Source organism: Schistocerca serialis, chromosome 10 (assembly GCF_023864345.2).
Source record: "Schistocerca serialis cubense isolate TAMUIC-IGC-003099 chromosome 10, iqSchSeri2.2, whole genome shotgun sequence".
Taxonomy (NCBI): Eukaryota; Metazoa; Arthropoda; class Insecta; order Orthoptera; family Acrididae; genus Schistocerca; species Schistocerca serialis.
In genome coordinates, this window is record NC_064647.1 from 237,125,080 (window position 1) to 237,147,357 (window position 22,278).

The window sequence follows — 22,278 nt, forward strand, 5'->3', positions numbered from 1 at the left end:
TTGATGAACCGTGGTATTGTGTTGAAGCTGCATGGGCAGCTGTACCTGTGCACGCCATCCAAGCTCTGTTTGACTCAATGCCCATGCGTATCGAGGCCGTTATTACGGCCAGAGGTGCTTGTTCTGGGTACTGGTTTCTCAGGAACTATTCACCCAAATTGCGTGAAAATGTAAACTCATGTCAGTTCTAATATACTTGTCCAATGAATAGCCGTTTATCATCTGCGTTTCTTCTTGGTGTAGCAATTTCAATGGCCAGTAGTGTATTTGTGGATGTCATCGAACTGTGTTTCTGGGCAGTTACGTATCACTAGAAAGTTACTTCCGTCTTTACGTTTTGCACGCACGTGTACTTAAGGGTTCGCGGACATTGCGAGCGGACGTCGCCACTTTATGTTTCGCTGACCACGCCGGCAGAGCGGAAAACGAAAGCGGAACGGAGCGGTCGGCCGCAAGAGCGCCCCCCCCCCCCCCCCCCCTTGACACCGTCTCGCACACGCACGTCACACAAGCACGGCAGGGCACGCCACGGCTCGCGGCGGTAATTAAGTAGGCGCGACGTACCGGGCACCCGCCAACCGCCGCCCCGCCTCGCAACAAAGCACGCGCTTCTGGAGAAAGCTGCCCAACAATGCCGCCGAATGTGCCAATTCCCTCCTCGCACACTTTCTCTGTGCGCGGCTTCCCAGGCCGTCTGACATTTGCCTGACAGCTTCCGCGCTCCGAGCACCTTCGCCACTCTTGGTCTAGTGCCGCACAAGGCAACCAGAGACAGGAAGCCTTAAAAAAACAATACCTCGCCAGCTGGTATTTTTGTGTGCTCTTTCCAAGACGTCTGATCATGTAGGTCACGTTACTCTCTTAGAAAAACTAACATTTTATGAAACTGATACCTTTACGCACAGCGTGTCTGAACCATACTTAACAAAATGGTTCAAATGGCTCTGAGCACTATGGGATTTAACAGATGTGGTCATCAGTCACCTAGAACTTAGAACTACTTAAACCTAACTAACCTAAGGACATCACACACATCCATGCCCGAGGCAGGATTCGAACCTGCGACCGTAGCAGTCGCGCGGTTCCTAACTGAGCGCCTAGAACAGCTCGGCCGCCGCGGTCGGCCATACTTAACAAACAGAACGCAAAAGGGTTGTGCTAAATAATTCAGACAGACAGTGTCAGTAAGGTAGAAAATTTTAGTGACAGAGGAGAATAAGGGAGTCCCACACGGTTTAGTTTTGGGGCCACACCTGTTTGCTATGATATGACTTCTCAGTTAACAGTTTGGATTCCTTAGAAATATTGGAACACGTGAGGCAATACTGACCCTACGACTTATCTAAGAAGAGAGATTAAGAAAAGGCAAACGTACATTTATAGCATTTATAGACTTAGAGAAAGCTTTTGACAATGTTGGCTGGAATACTCTCTTTCAAATTCTCAAGGTGGCAGGGGCAAAATACAGGGAGCGAAAAGCTATTTACAATTTGTACAGAAACCAGATGGCAGTTATGAGTCGGGCGGCATGAAAGGGAAGCAGTGGTTGGGAAGGGAGTGAGACAGGCTTGTAGCCTCTCCCTGATGTTATTCAATCTGTATACTGAGCAAGCAGTAAAGGAAACAAAAGAAAAATTTGGTGTAGGTATTAAAATCCATGGAGAAGAAATAAAAACTTTGAGGTTCGCCGATGACATTGTAGTTCTGTCAGAGACAGCATAAGACTTAGAAGAGCAGTTGAATGGAATGGAGAGTGTATTGAAAGGATGATATAAGATGAACATCAATAAAAGCAAAACGAGGATAATGGAATGTAGTCGAAATAAGTTGGGTGATGCTGAGGGAATTAGATTAGGAAATTAGACACATAAAGTAGTAAATGAGTTTTGCTATTTGGGGAGCAAAATAATTGATGATGGTCGAAGTAGAGAGGATACAAAATGTAGACTGGTAATGGCAAGGAAAGCGTTTCTGAAGAAGAGTAGTTTGTTAACATCGAGTATAGATTTAAGTGTCAGGAGGTCGTTTCTGAAAGTATTTGTATGGAGTGTAGCCATGTATGGAAGTGAAACATGGACGATAAATAGTTTGGACAAGAAGAGAATAGAAGCTTTCGAAATGTGATGCTACAGCAGAATGCTGAAGATTAGATGGTAGATCACATAACTAAGAAGGAGGTATTGAATAGGATTGTGGAGAAGAGGAGTTTGTGGCACAACTTGACAAGAAGAAGCGATCGGTTGGTAGGACATGTTCTGAGGCATCAAGGTATCACCAATTTAGTATTGGAGGGCAGCGTGGAGGGTAAAAATCGTAGAGGGAGACCAAGAGATGAATACACTAAGCAGATTCAGAAGGATGTAGGTTGCAGTAGGTACTGGGAGATGAAGAAGCTTGCACAGGATAGAGTAGCATGGAGAGCTGCATCAAACCAGTATCGGGACTGAATACCAAAAGAACAACAACTGTTAACATTCAACAAGCAAAATTCGAACTTTTTACAAACTATAATAGTGTTACAATAAACGCCATTGAAGAGAAACTAACACAACAATTAGTAAGGGGTTTCAATTTTTTTTGTAAAGTATTATTAAGTTCAGTACCACGAAAAACTAGTCAAAAGTTGCAAATTTTACTGTTTTTATTCACTCGATTACTAGTTTCGGCCAGATATCTTCATGCGCCGTAATGGTTCGTTGCACGTTTTTGACATGGTTTTCACATCTTCAGAAACGCCATTTTTGACTATGCTACGGTGATCTGAAAATGTATATCGGCCCGAAACTAGTCATCGAATGAAAAAAAGAGTAAAATTCGCAACTTAGGACTGGTTTTTTGTTGTGCTGATTATCAGAAGTTGCTGACTCACAGCTACCCCAGTTGTTCTCTGAAAACGGACTCTCTCAACAATTGATGTAGCACATGGGCAGGAGCTAGTACGTAAGGTAGAATGCTCCAAAATTTTTGGGTGAACATATTGATGAAAGTTTGAACTGGAAAAAGCGTATTACTGAGCTTCAAAAACAATTAAATTCAGATGCTTTTCCTTTTCGTATAATTGCGAATCTTGGAAACAAATGTATCAACTGCCTGACATATTTTACATATTTCCACTCAATAATGTCTTATGGAATAATTTTCTGGGGTAAATCACCACTGAGAAAGAAAGTACTGATTGCACAAATACGAGCAGTAAGAATAATATTGGTGTTTACATACAGACATCATGGATCTACCTGTTAAAGGAGTTAGGCATTTTAACTATGCTTTCACGATACATATATTCGCTTGTGAAATTCCTCATAAGTAATCCACCACTATTTGAGAAGAACAGTGATGTCAATGCCTACAACACTAAAGGGACAAATTACCTTTATTACCACTTGTTAAACATTCTGTAGAATGTCTGATAGGTAGCGAAGAAAGTATTATATCTAATTTAAAGTCAGTTCTCCAGGAAAACTCCTACTGTTCCTCTGGCATATTTCTGCTTAAACACTGGTATGTGGTAAAAAAAGTAGAATTGCATGAGTATGACAAAAATAGTAATGTATTCATTAATGTCAACACTAATAATGTATGCATATCCTGTAAAATGCATTGTTTGAGATCATTTCGATAAAAAAAAAGGATCTTTCAAATGATCAATGGAACATGTGAGTAGCTAACTAACTAACATCTACACCTACTTCTACTGAATAGTAATGTAATTATTATTTATTAGATTCTCCATGTTCAGTTAACATTTATTCTGCAACTGTTGTTCAGTTAATGAAAACCCATACCAGCTGCTTGATTAGAACTGTATGAAGTCCATACACAACTGGTTTCATTCTTTATATTCAGCCATTATCAAAATGTAAATACATCATATGATAAATACATAGATGTCTATAATAGGAGATGAGAGACAATGCTTATATGAGGGACATTCAATAAGTAAAGCAATACTTTTTTTCTAAAAGTATGTGGTTTTATTCAGGATTCTATTACACCATATTATTCCCCAGTCCTTCGCTACAAAACCCTACTTTTCAACATAATCTCCTTGCAATGCGACAGCCTTACGCCACATTACTGGGAGGGTCTGTACGCCCCCATGGCACCACTCTAGTGGTCTACGCCGGAGCCAAAGTCTTGATGCATCAAATACCTGTCCATCATCCACATATTGGTTCTAATGGAGTGCATCCTTCATCAAACCAAACAGAAGGAAGTCGGAAGGTGCGAGATCTGTGCTTTAGGGTGAATAAGGAAGAATAGTCCAATGAAGTTTTGTGACACCCTTCTAGCTGTGCAAAACTGTGTGAGGCTTTGCCTCTAATGAGGGTGTCCACACGTTCCTACAGTGCGAGAGTCACAACTGTGTGTGGACGGTTGGCACGCCGGAGATCGGACAAGTTTGCGCCACCTTCTTGCGATGATGACAGGTTCCTCGCCTAATGACTGACTGTGCTTTTGTTCACTACCATATCTGCATACACATTGCGCAAGCGCCTTTGAGTGTCTGCAGTGCTCTGGTTTCCCATCAAAATGAACTCAGTGACAGCTCTCTGGTTGGAATGCATCTTTGTTACGCCATTTTCAAGGGTACATATAGCACCACCAGTTACTGGAACTTCATGAAACTATATGGGCTGAAGCAGGAATATTCCAAATCGTCCCACAACAAATTCTGCAGCTTTCCAACTCAGATTGGCCGAGAAAAAAATTGTTGCATTGCTTATTGAATGCCCCTTGTACACTGGTAAACGCTTTTTCCACATCGACAAATCCTGTGATAGGTTCTTGATTTCTCCTAATTCTCCCTCCTGTTATCAATGGCAACGTCTAACTGCCTATCCAATGCGTTTATGTTACTTCAGATGAAACTGATAGTTTGTGTTCAAGTGCTCGAATGTATGTGAATTCCTGAGGGACCAAACTGCTGAGGTCATAGGTCCCTAGAATTACACACTACTTAAAGTAACTTATGCTAAGAACAACACATACACCTATGCCAAAGGAAGGACTCTAACCTCCGGCGGAAGGGGCCGCGCAATCTGTGACATGACGCCTCTAACCGCACGACCACTCCCGCCCCAAAAACTGATAGTCATCCAACACATCCTCAGCTTTCTTTTCCATTGTTTTAGTTATTATTCTCGTCATGAACTTGTATGTGTGAGCCATTAAGCTGCGTTTGCAACAGTTCTCGCTCTTACCCTCCAATAATAATACACTCCTGGAAATTGAAATAAGAACACCGTGAATTCATTGTCCCAGGAAGGGGAAACTTTATTGACACATTCCTGGGGTCAGATACATCACATGATCACACTGACAGAACCACAGGCACATAGACACAGGCAACAGAGCATGCACAATGTCGGCACTAGTACAGTGTATATCCACCTTTCGCAGCAATGCAGGCTGCTATTCTCCCATGGAGACGATCGTAGAGATGCTGGATGTAGTCCTGTGGAACGGCTTGCCATGCCATTTCCACCTGGCGCCTCAGTTGGACCAGCGTTCGTGCTGGACGTGCAGACCGCGTGAGACGACGCTTCATCCAGTCCCAAACATGCTCAATGGGGGACAGATCCGGAGATCTTGCTGGCCAGGGTAGTTGACTTACACCTTCTAGAGCACGTTGGGTGGCACGGGATACATGCGGACGTGCATTGTCCTGTTGGAACAGCAAGTTCCCTTGCCGGTCTAGGAATGGTAGAACGATGGGTTCGATGACGGTTTGGATGTACCGTGCACTATTCAGTGTCCCCTCGACGATCACCAGTGGTGTACGGCCAGTGTAGGAGATCGCTCCCCACACCATGATGCCGGGTGTTGGCCCTGTGTGCCTCGGTCGTATGCAGTCCTGATTGTGGCGCTCACCTGCACGGCGCCAAACACGCATACGACCATCATTGGCACCAAGGCAGAAGCGACTCTCATCGCTGAAGACGACATGTCTCCATTCGTCCCTCCATTCACGCCTGTCGCGACACCACTGGAGGCGGGCTGCACGATGTTGGGGCGTGAGCGGAAGACGGCCTAACAGTGTGCGGGACCGTAGCCCAGCTTCATGGAGACGGTTGCGAATGGTCCTCGCCGATACCCCAGGAGCAACAGTGTCCCTAATTTGCTGGGAAGTGGCGGTGCGGTCCCCTACGGCACTGCGTGGGATCCTACGGTCTTGGCGTGCATACGTGCGTCGCTGCGGTCCGGTCCCAGGTCGACGGGCACGTGCACCTTCCGCCGACCACTGGCGACAACATCGATGTACTGTGGAGACCTCACGCCCCACGTGTTGAGCAATTCGGCGGTACGTCCACCCGGCCTCCCGCATGCCCACTATACGCCCTCGCTCAAAGTCCGTCAACTGCACATACGGTTCACGTCCACGCTGTCACGGCATGCTACCAGTGTTAAAGACTGCGATGGAGCTCCGTATGCCACGGAAAACTGGCTGACACTGACGGCGGCGGTGCACAAATGCTGCGCAGCTAGCGCCATTCGACTGCCAACACCGCGGTTCCTGGTGTGTCCGCTGTGCCGTGCGTGTGATCATTGCTTGTACAGCCCTCTCGCAGTGTCCGGAGCAAGTATGATGGGTCTGACACACCGGTGTCAATGTGTTCTTTTTTCCATTTCCAGGAGTGTAGATAATTGAAGATTTTCCAGACGGGCAGTAGCGCTGACGGTGTTTTCGCTTTGTAGACCCTGGTCGCGACGCTGGTGGCGGCGTGCAGCGGCGGCCTGCTGAACCACGGCGGGCATTATGGCGGCGCCACGTCGTACCAGAACGTGCACATCGAGAGCCACGGCTCGGTGCCTGTGCCAGTGGCGTCTGCACACCACGGAGGTTTCGGCGGCGGACACGGCATCGCTCTCGCTGACGGAGGTAACCTCGACACGCAGCTGCCATCGAGAATTAATTATACTGCAGGGGATAGGCAAAATAATGTGACCAGTGGTAGTAATGGGATGGTTGCTTGACGGTCTACAACGCAGGTAAGGCACCTGTTGCCCTGGACTGTGCGTGTTCAGTATGGACTAGGCACCAGTGCACGATCTTTACGAGTAGTGCACATTTCCAATTTGCGTTCAGAGGCCGAGGTCGAAGTGCAATGAAAGACTTAACAGAGTTCCAAAGAGGTCGGATTGTGGAGGTCCAATTAGCTGGAGCGCCAGTAAACAAGACAGCCAACTTACTGAATGCTTCGAGACCAACTTTTTCAACAGTCATGACAGCCTACACAAAATATGGGAAGACATCATTTTGTAAACGTCACAGTGGGCGCAAATCAAAACTAAATGACAGAGATCGTCATACACTGCAGAGCTCAATAACCATCTTATCGACACTGTCCGTCAAAAACTCCATACAGCGAATATTCGTGGACGAGCCGCTATACCAGAACCATTAGTGACGACAACCAACGCAAAGGCGCGAAAAAAATGGTGTCAGGAGCATAAATCCTGGAGGGCTGATCAGTGGAAGTACGTCATACGGTCCGACGAGTCAACGCTTTCGTTATTTCCAACAACGGGCCAGGTTTACGTCTGGAGGACGCCAAAACAGGCCTACAATCCTGATTGCTTGATTCCAGCTGTTAAGCATGGCCGGCCGGTGTGGCCGTGCGGTTAAAGGCGCTTCAGTCTGGAACCGCGTGACCACTACGGTCGCAGGTTCGAATCCTGCCTCGGGCGTGGTTGTGTGTGATGTCCTTAGTTTAGTTAGGTTTAATTAGTTCTAAGTTCTAGGGGACTGATGACCGCAGATGTTAAGTCCCATAGTGCTCAGAGCCATTTTGTTAAGCATGGAGGTGGAAATGTGACGGTGTGGGCAGCCATATCACGATATTCTGCTGGCCACATCGTTGCTCTCAAAGGCCGTGTTACAGCCGACGATTATGTGAACATTTTAGGTGATCAGGTGCACCCCATGATTCAAATGTTGTTCCCCAACAGCGATGCCATATTTCAGGACGATAATGCACCCATTCAAACAGCCAGGGCAGTACAATCGTGGTATGAGGAGCATACGACAGAATTGGGACTTCTTCCCCACCAAGCATAGTCCCCAGACTTGAACATTATGGAACACTTGTTGGGCGGTATTGGAGGGCAGACTCCAGAGCAGATTTCCGCCTCCCTCGCCACTACAGGAGTTAGAAGAGGTTCTGTTCGAAGGGTGGCGTAACATTCCACTGGAAGCTATAGAGTCATTATATGCCACTATTCCAAGAAAAATCGCAGCTGTATTACAGGAAAATAGGGGTCCAACTCCTTATTAATAAACCATTCCAAAGTGAATACACGTGTTCACATTATGTTGCCTATCCCTGTATGTGAATAACGGCTTTTGCAGTGAATGCTATTGGTGAGATCTTCTCGGTTTATGAGCCGAGTCGTGGTGTCGTGTTGTCAAAGCATTTCGACGAGTTTCCCACACTTCATCTTCAGGCGAAGTGTCAGGTACATGACCAGTTCGCTTCTTTTACACACAATGTTTAAAATCAAGAGTATACTTGTTTCAGCTAAACGTCGACATGGCTACAGGCTGCTGGTGTATACAACAGCAGATGCGACTGTTCTATGCAGTATATGAACCAGACACAGCGATGAATCTCTCAGTGCTGTTTGGAACGTGGCTGGAGCTTTCGCCACATACAAATTATCAGGTCTACAATGGCAGAGAATGGCATCAACAAAGTATACATGTCTTTGAACAGATAAGGTCCTGAGCCAGGCCTTTGGGTTCTGGGAGTCAGTCATCAAACTATACTATATACTCCGTTTGAACAAGCCTCAGAAGGCCAAATTATACTGGTCAACCACCATGTCATCCTCAACCAAAGAGATGTCACTGTATGTGGATATGGAATGGCATGGAATGTGGTGAGCACACTGCTCTCCAGACTGTTGTCAGTTTTCGTGACCAGACCCACTACTTCTCAGTCAGGCAGCTCCTCAATTAGCCTCACAAGGGCTGAGTGCACCCCTCTTACCAACAGGCCTCGACAGACCCAGACGATTAGCCATACAAATGCTAGCCAGGCGTGACAGTGCTGAACTTGAGTGATCTGATTGGAGCCAGTCTTACCACAGCATCGAGGCCATTGGCCTAGACCATCTAGACACTATGGAAATACATAATGATCTTGTCAACTGGGCAGCTGTTTCCAACTGACCTCCACATGGAATGTGGCTTTAGCAAAAATTGGTCAGGAACGCTCTGATGTGACAGTGGGGGAGGCAGTAGATGGAATAGTCAGGCAGCATCAGGATTCTGTGTGAGGATCCCGCTCCTCCCCGGCCAGCCGAAGTGGCCGTGTGGTACTAGGCGCCGCAGTCTGGAAGCGGAGACCACTACAGTCACAGGTTCGAATCCTGCCTCAGGCATGGATGTGTGTGATGTCCTTAGGTTAGTTAGGTTTAACTAGTTCTAGGGGACTAGTGGCCTCAGAAGTTGAGTCCCATAGTGCTCAGAGCCATTTGAACCAACCCACTCCACCCCACCAGGAGAACCCACACCCCACCCCCTACCCCTGTCACGATATCTCCCCCAGAGGTAGGCGATTGTCCTATCAATTTGGCATTCTACGTTCAAGCAGCTGTAAGGGAAGATAGAGAACATGAACCCAACACTTTGTCTGGTTTTATACATTCTACCTCCAGGACAGAAAAATGTCTAAGACTCCTCAAGAGTCTCTCGTCCAAGTGAAATACACTACCGTTCGTGAAAATCCCAACACCAAGACAGATCATTAGAATGTTAGTATTCCACAGATTAGGACATGAAATTATGCTGATGACCATATTTACAGAATTGCACATGTGCTTTGACCATGAGAATTCACTATGGCGTGAAGCTGCAGTCGGAGCCTGTAGACGTCGTCGCATGAAATTAAACAGGGACTGGATATGCTGCCGGGGAAACACACTGCTTCCCAGTTGGTAGGCTCGTCCACAGGTCACTGAAAGTGGTTGTAGGAGGACCAGCGTGAACAAGCTGCTGACTGAGCATACCCCAGACATTTTTGATGGCAGACATGTCAGACGAACGTGCAGCTCAGGGAAGCAGTGGTAAACGTTGACCTTCGAAGATGGCTTGTACACATGTCATTGTAGCCAGGCATTGTCCTGCTGAAATATGGCATGCAGAGGGACAGTGCATCAAGCTCTAAAACATCCCTGATGCACCAGTCGATGTCCAGATACGTAGGAGACGAGTTCACGTACTGTTGCCAATGGAACCACAAACCATCGCACTCGGTGTCTGTCAATTATGCCGCTCAGCAATTCAGTATGCCCGATCATGTTCGCCATGCTACCTTCACACAAGCACGCGACCATATCTGTAAGACAAACTGAAGCGAGTTTCGTCCGAAAACAGTACCTTTCGCTACTCAGCACGCCAGTGATTCTGTTCGCGTGCCTATTGCAGTCTGAGGCGCTGGTGGTTCTGGTCAGTGGAAGCCGACGCAATGCCATGCGTGCTGATGGTCCAGCCCGCAGCGGACAATGTTGAGCTCTCGACGCAGACATGATGTGCACACTCGTTGCAGTGCTGCATCATCGAGTCAACAGTGATACTAAAATGTAGACTTTCACGGCCGGAAATGTCATGTCCATTACAATTATCCGGGCTGTTATGCCGTGGTGGGTTGGTAAATTCTTTGTCAAATCCCAACGTTTCGTCCCCGTCTACGGGAGACATCTTCAAGGGGGTCTGTAGCTCGATGCAAGGTCCAACACACCCACTGGCTGGCTACTGTAGCATGTCATGGTACGACAAACCCATTTCCCAGAGACCACTTGTTCTGCCCCATTGGAGCTCACTCGCAGGACGGTATTACACCCTTTGATGTCGACCAAGAAAACCGGACACTTCTCGCACGTTTCCACTCCGTTCGATGGCTCTCCACTGACCAAGCCTGGCATAACACTGACATGTCCCGTCACACAAAAGAGGGCATTTCTGATCTACATGCACACCATCTCTCTGTGATCTTAACCAGCCTTTATGGGTGAAGTGGCCTACACGTCCTCCGATTTTGGAGTGATTCATACCATATCTTCTAGGTGCTCCAATTTTCCCAAACATTTGTAATGTAGCTATCCAAAATGTCCATTATCTTAGTTTTATGTTGCAGCCACCAATAATAGCATTCACACATTTCGTTAAGCACACGACTCCATTCTTGTTTAAGTTCGGCGATTTCTGCTGTGTCACGGAAAAACCGCATAATTAGTAATGATTTGCTGTCCCTGAAAAAAGATACCTACATCTTCCCTGACTGGATCTTCAACTTGCGAATCAGTTATCAGTTATGACAATGGGCACATCTGCATTACACATTTCCTGTTTTACCAGTCGCTTGCACCAATCTGTTATTGCTGTCAGCTGTTGGTGAAGTCAGTATTTACTTAGCACAGATCAGCGCACTTTATGACCTGCCCAAAGGTCCCAGAAATGAGTTACTGCATAGCAGCGACTCCCTGCATGGTGAAGAGTATTTAAACCGACAAACTCTGGGAGGTTGTAGGGGACATAAAAACAAATATTTTTCCCTAATGTCATTTTTTTGTATGTGGAGTAGTTAAACCGGTAGAGGAAGATTTCTCTGGCTGCAAATTAATTAAACCAACAAACGCTTTTCATGGTGTGGGTTCCTGTAGTCATGTCCTAGTTCATGAACCACAGGCAACGTATGAGTGGCCAAGTAAGTGGTCCCGACAGTCGGGATACCAGTTACTCTGGAATAAAGCTGGGCATCTCGGACATATTCTGAGGCGTGGTCACCTTAGCGCTCATACGGCAAAGACTACCAAATCCACCGGTTAGTCCCTCAACCGTTAGGGGTAAAACCCAATGGGACTCGGGGCAAGTAAGGCTAGCAACCTGCTTCCCTGGTACTTTAAATATGATGCTGGCAACAATCAGAGCAAAATGCCTCGGACCTTTGGAGGTGACGGAGTCCCACCTCTAACTGACAAACCAGGGACTCCTAAAATACGACTTGGCAAACAAATGGTAATGAGATGGGGAGCTATTAATATCAATGGGGGCTACTCTGGGAAGAAGGTAGAGCTGGCAGAGGCTGCAAGTAAGATGGGGCTGGACGTTTTAGCTGTTAGTGACATTTGGGTAAGGGGTGAGAAAGAAGAGGAAGTGGGAGAATACAAGGTCTACCTGTCAGGAGTCAAAGCAGGAATAGCACAATGGGGTGTAGGGCTTTACATCAGGAAAGAAATGCAACCCAGTGTAGTTGCAATAAGGTATGTAAACGAACGACTGATGTGGATAGATTTGACAGTGTCTAGCAAGAAAATTAGGATTGTGTCAGTATATTCGCATTGTGAAGGGACAGATCAAGATAAGATGGATAGTTTTTATGAGGCACTCAGTGATGTAGCTGTTAGAGTAAAGGACAAGAACAGTGTTTGCTCATGGGTGATTTTAATGCCAGGATTGGAAATCGAACAGAAGGGTATGAAAAGGTTATGGGTAAATTTGGAGAGGATATGGAGGCCAACAGGAACGGGAAACAACTCTTGGATTTCTGTGCCAGTATGGGCTTAGTAATCACAAACTCCTTTTTTAAACATAAGAACATTCACCGATATACTTGAGAAGGCAGGGGAACCAGATCTGTCATTGACTATATAATAACAGATCAGGAATTCAGGAAGGCTGTGAGGGACACACATGTATTCAGGGGATTCTTTGATGACACTGATCATTATTTAATCTGCAGTGAAATTGGGATTGTGAGGCCGAAGGTGCAGGAGGTCAGGTCCATATGTAGGAGGATAAGAGTGGAGAAACTTCAGGATAAGGAAATCAGGCACAAGTACATAACAGCGATCTCAGAAAGGTACCAGTTAGTTGAATGTAGTCAATTACAGTCATTGGAAAAGGAATGGACTAGGTACAGGGACACAGTACTAGAAGTGCCTAAAGAATTTCTTGGAACAGTAGTGTGTAAAAGTAGGATGAAGCAAACAGCTTGGTGGAATGACACAGTCAAGGCAGCCTGTAAAAGGAAAAAGAAGGCGTATCAAAAATGGCTACATACTAGAATTCAGGTAGACAGAGAAAGTTATGTTGAAGAAAGAAACAAAGCCAAACAGATAATTGCAGCATCCAAGAAGAAATCTTGGGAAGACTTTGAAAACAGGTTGGAGACTTTGGGTCAAGCTGCTGGAAAACCATTCTGGAGTGTAATTAGCAGTCTTCGAAAGGGAGGTAAGAAGGAAATGACAAGCAGGTGTATTTTGGACAGGTTAGGAAAACTGCTGGTGAATCCTGTGGATGCCTCTGGCAGATGGAGGGAATATTTTGAAGAGTTGCTCAATGTAGGTGAAAATACGATCAGTAATGTTTCAGATTTCGAGGTAGAATGGGATAGGAATGATGATGGAAATAGGATCACATTTGAGGAAGTGGAGAAAATGGTCAATAGATTGCAGTGCAATAAAGCAGCTGGGGTGGATGAAATTAAGTCGGAACTCATCAAATACAGTGGAATGTCAGGTCTTAAATGGCTACACAGGATAATTGAAATGGCGTGGGAGTCGGGACAGGTTCCATCAGACTGGACTAAAGCAGTAATCACACCAATCTTTAAACATGGAAACAGAAAAGACTGTAACAACTACAGAGGTATCTCTTTAATCAGTGTTGTGGGTAAAATCTTCTCAGGTATTGTTGAAAGGAAAGTGCGAGTATTAGTTGAGGATAAATTGGATGAAAATCAGTGTGGGTTTAGGCCTCTTAGAGGTTGTCAGAACCAGATCTTTAGCTTACGGCAAATAATGGAGAAGTGTTATGAGTGGAACAGGGAATTCTATCTATGCTTTATAGATCTAGAAAAGGCATATGACCAGGTTCCTAGGAGGAAGTTATTGTCTGTTCTACGAGATTATGGAATAGGAGGCAAACTTTTGCAAGCAATTAAAGGTCTTTACATGGATAGTCAGGCAGCAGTTAGTGTTGACGGTAAATTGAGTTCATGGTTCAGAGTAGTTTCAGGGGTAAGACAAGGCTGCAACCTGTCTCCACTGTTGTTCATATTATTTATGGATCATATGTTGAAAACAATAGACTGGCTGGGTGAGATTAAGATATGTGAACACAAAATAAGCAGTCTTGCATATGCGGATGACTTAGTTGTGATGGCAGATTCGATTGAAAGTTTGCAAAGTAATATTTCAGAGCTAGATCAGAAATGTAAGGACTATGGTATGAAGATTAGCATCTCCAAAACGAAAGTAATGTCAGTGGGAAGGAAATATAAACGGATTGAGTGCCAAATAGGAGGAACAAAGTTAGAACAGGTGGACGGTTTCAAGTACTTAGGATGCATATTCTCACAGGATGGCAACATCGTGAAAGAACTGGAAGCGAGGTGTGGCAAAGCTAATGCAGTGAGCGCTCAGCTACGATCTACTCTCTTCTGCAAGATGGAAGTCAGTACCAAGACTAAGTTATCTGTGCACCGTTCAATCTTTCGACCAACTTCGTTGTATGGGAGCGAAAGCTGGGTGGATTCAGGTTACATTATCAACAAGGTTGAGGTTACGGATATGAAAGTAGCTAGGATGATTGCAAGTACTAGTAGATGGGAACAATGGCAGGAGGGTGTCCACAATGAGGAAATCAAAGAAAAACTGGGAATGAACTCTATAGATGTAGCAGTCAGGGCGAACAGGCTTAGATGGTGGGGTCATGTTACTCGCATGGGAGAAGCAAGGTTACCCAAGAGACTCATGGGTTCAGCAGTAGAGGGTAGGAGGAGTCGGGGCAGACCATGGATAAGGTACCTGGATTCGGTTAAGAATGATTTTGAAGTAATAGGCTTAACATCAGAAGTGGCACCAATGTTAGCACTGAATGGGGGATCATGGAGGAATTTTATAAGGGGGACTATGCTCCAGACTGAACGCTGTAAGGCATAATCAGTCGTAAATGATGATGATGATGATGAAGAACACTTTTCCATTTTTTATGACCAAGAGACAACACATTAACACAACCCAATTTCAATTACAGTAGATTTTCAAATATGCCTCCATTGACACGTAAACAGAGGTTACACCGTCGGATCATGTTCTGACACGGGCAAAAACCCCAGGAGTATCCTGAATTGTTCCTGCTGCCGCTACTATCCGGGCAACCAGATCCTCTTCTGATGCAACAGGAGTTGCGCATCTCTCCCCACACAAAAAAGTCGAGAGGGGACATATCTGGGGATCGAGCAGGCCATGGTACAGACCACCTCTACCAATCCACATTTCTGGGAACCGTCGGTCCAGGAATCGACGCACACGACGACTGAAAAGTGCCGGCGCCCCGTCATGTTGAAACCACATGCGTTGTCTTGTAGGGAGCGGGTAGTTGATTAACCCACTATGCAGCTCGTCCGTTGTGGTGCGCTACGTAGTACGCTCCAACCATATCAATGTTTTCACTCCAGGTGTATCGCTCCATTAGTAAACAGAGACAATGCACTACTACACTGGTGGACAGCAGTTGCCTACAACTGAAGAGCGTAATACACCCTCTAACAACTGAAGATCGTAATACGGCCTCTAACAACTGAAGAGCGTAATACAGCCTCCACCGGTTTAAATAATACTCATAGGAAAAAATTACATTAGGGAAAAATATTTGTTTAGATGTCCCCTACAACCTCCCAGAGTTTGTCGGTTTAAATACTTTTCATCGTGTGCCATCACATTCCTTGTGCAAACCTTTCAGTGATCTTGCAGATAAAGATTACTCTGCAATTCTCACTTATGTTCCTGCCAGAAAGTTCATCAAGCCATCTTCAGACTATTTATCTTCCATTCTACTCTCTAACAGCGCACGGGAGAAACGAATACTTAAACCTGTCCGTGCAAGCACTGATTTCTTTTATTTTTTTACAGTGGTCATTCCTCCATGTATAGGTGGGTGTCAACAAAATGTTTTCGCACCCGGAGGAGAATGTTGAGGACTGAAATTTGGTGTAAAAATCTAGCCACAACAAAAAACTCCAAATCGCATATCATATCGTGACAGTCTCTCCCCCCTGTTTCGCGTTAGTAAAAACGAGCTGCCCTTCTTTGAACTTAATCGACGCACTCCGTCAACCATATCTGGTAAGGTTCCCATATCGCAGAGCAATTCGCTGTCAGTCTCTTTAGTGGACCGGTTGCCTCTTTTAAGTGTTCTGCCAATAAAATGAAGACTTTGGGTTGCCTTCCTAGCAACATTATCTATGCGATCGTTTCAATGTATGTCGTTCGTAATTGTAATTCCTAGGTATTTAGCTGAACTGACAACCTTTAGCTCTATTTGATTTCTCGTGTAACCGAAATTTAACGGATTTCTTTTAGTACTCACGTGGATGGCCTCGCATTTTTCCTTATTTCAGGTCAGTTGATAGTTTTCGCGTCATACAGATATCTCGTCTAAATAATTTCGCAATTGGTTTTGATCTTCTGATGGGTTTACTAAGCGGTAAACGACAGCACCATCTGCAAACTGCATAAGACGGCTGCTCAGCTTGTCTCTTAAATCTTTTATATAGATTAGGAACAGCAGAGACCTGTAACACTTTCTTGGGGAACGCCAGATATCACTCCTGTTTTACTCGAATACTTTCCGTCAAGTGCTACGAACTGTAACCTTTCTGATAAGAAATAACGAATGCTCTCGTGCATCTGAGACGATACTCCACAGGCACTCCATTTGAGTAGAAGTCTGTTGTAAGAAACGGTGTCAAAAGTCTTCTGGAAAGTCAGAAATATGGAATGAATATGCGATAGCCTGTCGGCAGCACTCATTACTTCGTGAGAATAAATGGCTCTGAGCACTATGGGACTTAACATCTGTGGTCATCAGTCCCCTAGAACTTAGAACTACTTAAACCTAACTAACCTAAGGACAGCACACACATCCATGCCCGAGGCAGGATTCGAACCTGCGACCGTAGCAGTCGCGCGGTTCCGGACTGAGCGCCTAGAACCGCTAGACCACCGCGGCCGGCTGAGAATAAATTTCCAGCTGTATTTCACAAGAACGATATTTTCTGAGTCTGTGCTGACCGTGTGTAAACAGATCGTTCTCCTTGAGGTAATTGACAATATTGGACTCAGTATATGTTCCGAAACTGTGCTGCAAAACGTCTTTAGTGATGTGAAACTGTTGTTCATCGAACTATTCTTACATCTTTTGAGTAGTGATGAAACCTGTGCGACTTCTGGATACGTGCGTTTGCATACGATTGTCAAATACGGAGCTACTATGCATCAGCATACACTGAAAGGAATCTAACTAGTACACAATCCGGAACGGAATAATTACCCTTATTAGATGAATTACGTTGCTTTGCTACAGGAAGGGTATCCACTTATAAGTTTCTCCTGCTGGCAGAAATTCTTGATTCGAATTCTGGAATATTTGCTTCACGTTTGGCGTAGCAATTACTGAAAACCCTATTTACTAACTTCGCTTTAGTGGCACTGCCTTCGGTAACATTTCCATTGCTATCCTGCAGTGAAGGTATTGACTGTCTCGCTGCTGAAAGAATTTTGAGACAGAGTTTTGTTGTGGAAAATATTGAAAGCATTCGATTGAAGTTCGCGCTAAATTTAGAGCTTCTGTAAAACTTCGCATTCGTGCAATATTTTAAATTTGGCATGAAGTTTTCTGACTAGTTTTGTGTGCCATTAGGTCAGTTCCGTCTTTTATTAATTTATTTGGTGTAAATCTCTCCATTGTTATCGATACTATTTCTTTGAATTTAAGCCGCATCTGGTCTACACTTTCATACGTGGATCGGAAGGAATGGGAACTGTCTCTTGGGAAGGCGTCAAGTGAGTTTTTACAGGGTGTTTCAAAAATGACCGGTATATTTGAAACGGCAATAAAAACTAAACGAGCAGCGATAGAAATACACCGTTTGTTGCAATATGCTTGGGACAACAGTACATTTTCAGGCAGACAAACTTTCGAAATTACAGTAGTTACAATTTTCAACAACAGATGGCGCTGCGGTCTGGGAAACTCTATAGTACGATATTTTCCACATATCCACCATGCGTAGCAATAATATGCGGTAGTCTCTGAATGAAATTACCCGAAACCTTTGACAACGTGTCTGGCGGAATGGCTTCACATGCAGATGAGATGTACTGCTTCAGCTGTTCAATTGTTTCTGGATTCTGGCGGTACACCTGGTTTTTCAAGTGTCCCCACAGAAAGAAGTCACAGGGGTTCATGTCTGGCGAATAGGGAGGCTAATCCACGCCGCCTCCTGTATGTTTCGGATAGCCCAAAGCAATCACACGACCATCGAAATATTCAGTCACGAAATTAAAGACGTCGGCCGTGCGATGTGGCCGGGCACCATCTTGCATAAACCACGAGGTATTCACAGTGTCGTCTAAGGCAGTTTGTACCGCCACAAATTCACGAAGAATGTCCAGATAGCGTGATGCAGTAATCGTTTCGGATCTGAAAAATGGGCCAATGATTCCTTTGGAAGAAATGGCGGCCCAGACCAGTACTTTTTGAGGATGCAGGGACGATGGGACTGCAACATGGGGCTTTTTGGTTCCCCATATGCGCCAGTTCTGTTTATTGACGAAGCCGTCCAGGTAAAAATAAGCTTCGTCAGTAAACCAAATGCTGCCCACATGCATATCGCCGTCATCAATCCTGTGCACTATATCGTTAGCGAATGTCTCTAGTGCAGCAATGGTAGCGGCGCTGAGGGGTTGCCGCGTTTGAATTTTGTATGGACAGAGGTGTAAACTCTGGCGCATGAGACGATACGTGGACGTTGGCGTCATTTGGACCGCAGCTGCAACACGGCGAACGGAAACCCGAGGCCGCTGTTGGATAACCTGCTGCACTAGCTGCGCGTTGCCCTCTGTGGTTGCCGTACGCGGTCGCCCTACCTTTCCAGCACGTTCATCCGTCACGTTCCCAGTCCGTTGAAATTTTTCAAACAGATCCTTTATTGTATCGCTTTTCGGTCCTTTGGTTACATTAAACCTCCGTTGAAAACTTCGTCTTGTTGCAACAACACTGTGTTCTAGGCGGTGGAATTCCAACACCAGAAAAATCCTCTATTCTAAGGAATAAACCATACTGTCTACAGCACACTTGCACGTTGTGAACAGCACACGCTTACAGCTGAAAGACGACGTACAGAATGGCGCACCCACAGACTGCGATGTCTTCTATATCTTTCACATCACTTGCAGCGCCATCTGTTGTTGAAAATTGTAACTACTGTAATTTCGAAAGTTTGTCCGCCTGAAAATGTACTGTTGTCCCAAGCATATTGCAACAAACGGTGTATTTCTATCGCTGCTCGTTTATTTTTTATTGCCGTTTCAAATATACCGGTCATTTTTGAAACACCCTGTATCTGCTTTTTTAAACAGACATATTTTACGTTTGTTTTTGGTGGGTTTGGATGTTACGGTATTCACTTTCGTTACAACGACCTTCTGGTCACTAATCCCTCTATCCGTCATGATGCACTCAATTTTTCATGGGATTATTTGTTCAAAATAATTTTCGGAGAAAGCATTCAGTACGGTGTCGTAAGATGTGTTACGCCGTCACCGACTGTAAACATATCGAAGGTAGATTGAAGTCACCAAACCGCATAATTTATGAGTGAAGTACCTACTGGAAATGAAACAAGTCTTCTTCGAACTGTTCAGCAACTGTATCACCTGGGTCGGGAGATCGATAAAAGGAACCCATTATTAACGTATTGCCGTATAACCTCTGCACATACTAACTGGTTCAATGGTTCAAATGGCTCTGAGCACTATGGGACTTTAAGTTCTGAGGTCATCAGTCCCCTAAAACTTAGAACTACTTAAACCTAGCTAACCTAAGGACATCACACACATCCATGCCCGAGGCAGGATTCGAACGTGCGACCGTAGCAGTCGCGCGGTTCCACACTGTAGCGCCTAGAACCGCTCGGTCACCCCGGCCGGCTGCACATACTAACTCACACGAACTATCTGCTTCCGTTTCGCTGCAAGACAGACTGTAACAACACACACTAAAGAACTTGTTTGAATTAATGTTTGTATCCACGCACTAGTGTTACCAACTTGCGTCTTATTTGGTAATACGATAACATCAAGTTTTCTGCAAATGAGATGGCCTTAATCTCTGGCGTAAGGACCACTACTTCTGAAGAAGGTATTTTTACAAATATCGAAACTTAGGTCAAGGGCTAGTCAACCTTTGTTTGCAACTGTTTGGTTGATTTCTCAAACAGCAACTCAGAGACTTCAGGGATTTCTTCCATCAGATTAGAAAACCTTTTTCAGACACCTCCCACGGTTTGGAATAGCTCTTATTGAGTTTTAGTGTCTTGGCAGAAGATTCGGTACTCTGGTAACTGTGACTGCATTACTGCACCACAAAGTTAGGCCCCTTCTAGCACATTTGAAGGCAGTTCCCTTTCATCGCAGAGGTGTTCGCTGTAATCCTCTTATCTATCTGCGCTTTTCATACAATCAACACAGATTACCCATCCACACGCCATGCTCATACTGTTTTCTGTTCTGCATTTGCAATTAATCTTCATTTTGCTCAGATTTTCTTTATGATTATCTCTTCTCGACTATCTTTATTTTGATATTACAGTAGCCCGTCACAGCTGGAACTTGTCGTCCACAGGTCACCACGGACTGGAGCTGGGAGCTGGTCTTCTCCAGCACGATGGAGGCCTGGGCTTGGCAGCCATCGGCGGCGGACACGACTTTGGAGGACACCTGGAAGGCGGCTTCGACGGCGGCTACGGAGGCGGTCTCCACCACTAACCCTTTCACACTCCAGCCCTCCATCACTAGACATCAACTACCCTCACCAACTCATATTCCCAGCCCTCGACTGCTAGTTGCGCACTTCTGTGATCAACGTCGTCACCACATCATTCACCTTCCATCCACATCCAAACTTCTATGCACCCTCGTGATTCAACAACATGAGCGACACGGCCTTCTCTCATCACATGCCAGCACTAAACATTCCTTTCGCCTTCCATTGTTCATTACATCCGACGTGTCTCGGCTGCACAGTGCCAAGAACGTACACCTCTCCCATCTCGTGCAGTCAGAAAACTCATGCTTAAGCCACTCGAACATCAACGTATTCACCAACTGGCTTCAATCCCATAACTGATGTGAGGATGCCCAAAAGCAGTATTACCATTTTGTAATGAAGATTTGTAGAAAAAATAGTAATAAAAATCTTTTATGTCCAGAGTTGAATTGTTTATCTGTAACTCCTGTCACCTGAATTTCCACTGCGTCCCATAGCCCTATCACTTCTTATCCCACACACTACTTAAGGCACTGTCATGGATCGACAGGAAACTCACAAATTAAAACCAGTAAATAAACAAGGTTCAAAATGGTTCAAATGGCTCTGAGCACTATGCGACTTAACTTCTGAGGTAATCAGTCGCCTAGAACTTAGAACTAATTAAACCGAACTAACCTAAGTACATCACACACACCCATGCCCGAGGCAGGATTCGAACCTGCGACCGTAGCGGTCACGCGGTTCCAGACTGAAGCGCCTAGAACCGCACGGCCACAGCGGCCGGCAAATAAATAAGGACTTAAGTTGTTTAGTACTACTATAATTGCTCTTCATTGTGTAGAAAGGTAAATAACTAACTCTAATTTCCACAGTTCCGCAGGATACACATTGAAAGGTAACTTGTTTGGCGTATTTAATTGACTGAGAATGTTGGCAAAATTTCGTGTACTAACAACATTTATTTTACTAAACAAGTTATAGACTGGATTCCCTAAACAACTTACGGAACAAGTTATAGATTGAATTCCCTAAACAACTTACAGAAGGGTAGAAGGCAAAACTGTACAGGTTGCACAGAACAAATATTTGGGGAGCATGGTAACTAATAACCGGACGAGTGAAAAAGAAATAACAGCTGCAATGGAAACGGTAGGTTTAAAAAAATGAGTTAGCGGAAAGAGTGAAGGAACGAAGGTTAGCCTGGTTAAGAAAAAAAAAAGCAGACTGGGTGGGACATACACCGCGAGGAAATGGAATTTCGACAGAAAGTAGCGATGATACAGTGGAAGGACAGAAGAAAATACGAAGGTGAAGAATAAAACTTGTAGATGAAGTGAAAAGATGAAAATGTGAGACTGCATCTACATTTGTACATCTACATGATTATTCTGCAGTTCACAGTTAAGTGCCTGGCAGAGGTTTCAGACTACTTCTCC

General features: G+C 45.0%; 1 protein-coding gene across 1 annotated transcript in view; it reads left to right on the forward strand.

Moving 5' to 3' along the window:
• Positions 1-21,282, forward strand: part of LOC126424718 (probable peroxisomal membrane protein PEX13) — a 44,530-nt gene extending 23,248 nt beyond the window's left edge. The window contains exons 3-4 of the mRNA XM_050087440.1: positions 6,700-6,883; positions 20,696-21,282. Coding sequence (XP_049943397.1) covers positions 6,700-6,883; positions 20,696-20,838 — 327 coding nt within the window. The 3' untranslated portion in view covers positions 20,839-21,282. The remainder of the gene's footprint in view (positions 1-6,699; positions 6,884-20,695) is intronic.
• The last annotated feature ends 996 nt before the right edge of the window (positions 21,283-22,278 follow it).